This window comes from Apaloderma vittatum, unplaced genomic scaffold, assembly GCF_000703405.1.
Source record: "Apaloderma vittatum isolate BGI_N311 unplaced genomic scaffold, ASM70340v1 scaffold40829, whole genome shotgun sequence".
NCBI classification, from domain to species: Eukaryota; Metazoa; Chordata; class Aves; order Trogoniformes; family Trogonidae; genus Apaloderma; species Apaloderma vittatum.
This window is the reverse complement of record NW_009736548.1, coordinates 6,042-9,743: the sequence shown is the minus strand read 5'-3', so window position 1 is coordinate 9,743 and position 3,702 is coordinate 6,042. Positions and strand designations below refer to the sequence as shown.

General features: G+C 40.0%; 1 protein-coding gene across 1 annotated transcript in view; it reads left to right on the top strand.

The window, feature by feature from the left end:
• Nucleotides 1-389: 389 nt before the first annotated feature.
• Nucleotides 390-3,702, top strand: part of DBR1 (debranching RNA lariats 1) — a 5,847-nt gene continuing 2,534 nt past the window's right edge. The window contains exons 1-4 of the mRNA XM_009877003.1: nucleotides 390-414; nucleotides 863-948; nucleotides 2,111-2,335; nucleotides 3,152-3,232. Coding sequence (XP_009875305.1) covers nucleotides 390-414; nucleotides 863-948; nucleotides 2,111-2,335; nucleotides 3,152-3,232 — 417 coding nt within the window. The remainder of the gene's footprint in view (nucleotides 415-862; nucleotides 949-2,110; nucleotides 2,336-3,151; nucleotides 3,233-3,702) is intronic.

The window sequence follows — 3,702 nt, the reverse complement described above, 5'->3', positions numbered from 1 at the left end:
CGGTGGTGTTCGAGCCTTGATTTTACCGCCGCTCTGTCCTCCTAGCATGCCATGCTGTACTGTTCAGTGTTTCCTGTGTGAAACGGTCAACTTATATGTGTAACGATGTACAAATGTATTTGCTCTGAGCTGAGGCGCAGTGTTAGTACATCTCAACATCGCTTCCTCCTGGTTCCGTGTGTGCGCTCGGAAGCCCTGCCTTGGAAGGGTCTCCATCAGCGGGCAAAAATCATGTCACAGATGGTGCCTGGTGTTGCTTGTTCCCGTTTACCTTGTGTTCTTTGGCTGTGCTGGCACATTTGCATGTGTAGGCATGATAACAGTAGATATATATGTTTCATACATTTTGTGGCTGTGCAGCGACTCGCTCCCTGTACGTGTGACTGCGCATGGCTGTGCAATGTAACTGTGAAGGTAAGGGGTGTGGGGAAGTTATAAGGAGCAATATCACACCAGACTCTTAAAAAACCTCTTTCAGGAATTAAGCACAAATCTTTCTGCCAAAAGTTGTTTCAGAGAGGTCCTGTGTGTTATATTTTTGAGTCAGACTACTTTTTTTGTTTTCACAACTAAATTACTGTGTTCTCCGTATTTATAAAAATAAGTCGCAGAACAGAAGAAATGCTCATTGTTACAGATGCATTTTTACAACGTATTTGCCTTGCACTTAAGAAGTTAGCAGCCTGTTAGTGTGAGCCTTGTGTAAAGGCAATACAGTACCTCCTTTGATTATTGGTAGCCTTGTGTTTGGGATTGTTTTAGGTGTCTGTATGACCCAAGAAGCAGCTTGTAAACAGTGTTAGGAGAGAACTGTTGATTTAGGCAACTACTCATTATTTGTTTGGTTTTTTTAATGTTTTAGGCCACTTTGAGTGTCCACCATACAACCAGCAAACAATTAGAAGCGCGTACCATGTGAGGAATATCGAAGTCTTCAAACTTAAGCAGGTTAGTGAAAAATCTATTTTTACTTTTCAACAGTGGTAAATAATTTTTGTTGATTTAGAAATAAGATGTTAAAGCTGCTCTGATGAAATACACTGTTGGATAGCAAATCTTGCCAGCAATGCCCAGCTAATCTGGACAGGCCATTTTATGCTGGGTGTCGTTCCACTGTTGTTACTGCTGAATATCTCCTCCAGTGTTTTGCGTAGCAGTACAAATTTGATCTGAGTCATGCACAGGCAGAAGTGTGATTTTGGTGGTGTTTTATATATAATTTTTTTTAATGGGATCAAATTGACAGAATGGAAGGTGCTCCAGGTATATGCTTCTGTTCCAGGTTTATGTTAGCATTCAGGAAGATGGATGCTACCTGACTAACATGCAGGTTGGCTGGTGCGAAGTTAACTAATGGAAATTGAGCCAGCTGAATAAGTTTTCCAAATTCCTGTGGCTGAAGTATTTTTGACTCCAAGACGAGAAATTCAAAGGACAGACTAGCTTTATTTTTGAGCTATTGCCTGCTCCCTGCTTTGTCATAAGGACTGCTCCATTTGGCTGAGGTTGCGGTGTGAATATGTGTATTTGTGATTATTCAGGTTGCAGTCACACACTGAAATGTTCTGTAGATTCAGGGGTGCTGAACATAGGACCAAGATTTGCTTCAAGTTTCATTCATGTCACTCTAACTTTCTTATTAGTTTGACTTAGGTTTTATCTAGAAGTGTGTTCTGATACAGCTGATGCTAATGTGCTGAATATTGAACCAAGACATGCTTAAGATGTTGATTAGACTTCTGAGGGGTGCTCCCTTGGAGGAGGAACATCATGCTTAGCCATTAGCCCTTTTAAGCAAAGTTTTTCAAAATTTTGTTAGGAAGAAAGTGCCTTTGATTGCTCTATAGCTGTAATTTCTAAGAGTCTCTGAAGTGTCTGACCCTTAGTATGATGACATGATCTCTTTTATAAGCTGGTATATATAAACCACAGCTGACTATCCCAAGAAAGTGTAGTATAAGCCATGGGGACTAGAGTCCCCTGACAACTTCAAAGGCCACCTGAAAGCTGCAGCCGTTGATCACAACGTGTTCAATCTTGTGCTGTGTAATTTCAAAACTTGATCATCATGTATGCTTCATTTATACCCATATGCATTTTGGTTTGACAGTTAAAGCGTCCAATTGATATATTTATGTCACATGACTGGCCAAGGAGCATATATCACTACGGAAACAAGAAACAGCTTCTTAAAATGAAGTCTTTTTTTCGTCAAGAAGTGGAGAGCAACACATTGGGAAGCCCTGCTGCTTCGGAGCTTCTGCAGCATCTGAAACCCACCTACTGGTTCTCAGCACATCTTCATGTCAAATTTGCAGCTTTCATGCAACACCAGGTAAAGGGAAAAAAAAAATCAAGAATGTATGTGTCCCAAGCACATTTAGGTAATCGTGGCCAGAAAAGCAACCTTCTTATGTTTTGGCTTAAGCTGCAGAACAGTAAGTGGTGTTATGACTACTACCTTTTGTAAGTTAGAGATGTTACAAATCAGTGGTGTAACTACCTAACCTTCAGGGGCAGTGTGAAATAACTAACATTACTGCACTTGAAAGTTTTTTTTTTAATTTAAGTTTATAGAAAAGAACTCTCTTCCCCACTTTACTGGTGAAGAAGGTATCTTCAAAACAAAGTGATCAAGAAGCAACTAAAATAAAGTAGTGGTTAACTGGGGATGGGGGGATGCCTGTAGTAAGGGTTGACAGATGAAGTTGTCTGGTAGCCTGGGGAAAGCTGAAAACCAGCCCCTATAGGTTGAAACTTCTCTTAGTTTGAGTTATTCCTGACATTGGTGTGATGTGTTATTCCTATTTGCAAGTTACTTAGCTGTAAAAACCCGAGACCTAGACTCAACAAGTCTGTTTGCAGTTATGTTAAAAGTTTTTCTTTTTGCTTCAAGACTAGGTGTGCTCAGCTGCCTTGGTTAAAGAGGAAGTGTGGTTCTTACTTTATCTTCTTGTCTTCTGAATCCAGCTTCCTGTTAGGCTTGTGAAGTCTGTCTTTCTCTTTGTCCCTTTCTTAAAATCCCATGCTGATTTTCTATTTCAAAACATCTTTTTCTGTACAAATTATGCCTGTAAATCTCTGACTTGTTTAGAGTGGTCAAATTTCAACAGAAATGCTAACGACTGTGTTAACTCCATTTGCTTCCTAGGCAAACTCCAAGGAAGAGCTCCCCAAAGCAACAAAGTTTTTGGCTCTGGATAAATGCCTGCCACACAGAGACTTTCTGCAGGTGATGACCATGTGCACTGGGTTTTCACTTTTTAAGTACTTCACTTGTCTGGACTTAACAGTGCTGTGCTTAGTTATAAGCTGAATAATAGTTCTGATAAGTGGAGGAAATGGAAAGGAACTAGGAACAGTGCATGTGTGGAATGATCTTGGTAAAATATTGTCTTGAAATAACCCATCCTAATGTCCTGTCATGCAGGCACTGTGTTTGCTTATTCTGACTATTTCCTTCCATCTTGGAACAAGTACTTGACTTAATTGGAGAAATAGCTCTACTTTAACCTAAATTGTATCTCCTCCTTTTTATTTTTTGTCAAATGTCAAACCTAAGAAAAAAGCCCATCTAGAGGCCTTTGTTTCACAGTTTAGTTTGGCTCAGCTAGTGCCTCTTCCTGCAGATCTGGATTCATGAATTCAGACAGGATAGAGTCCTAAGCTGAGTACTCTAATTGCCTTTCGATATTGTGAATT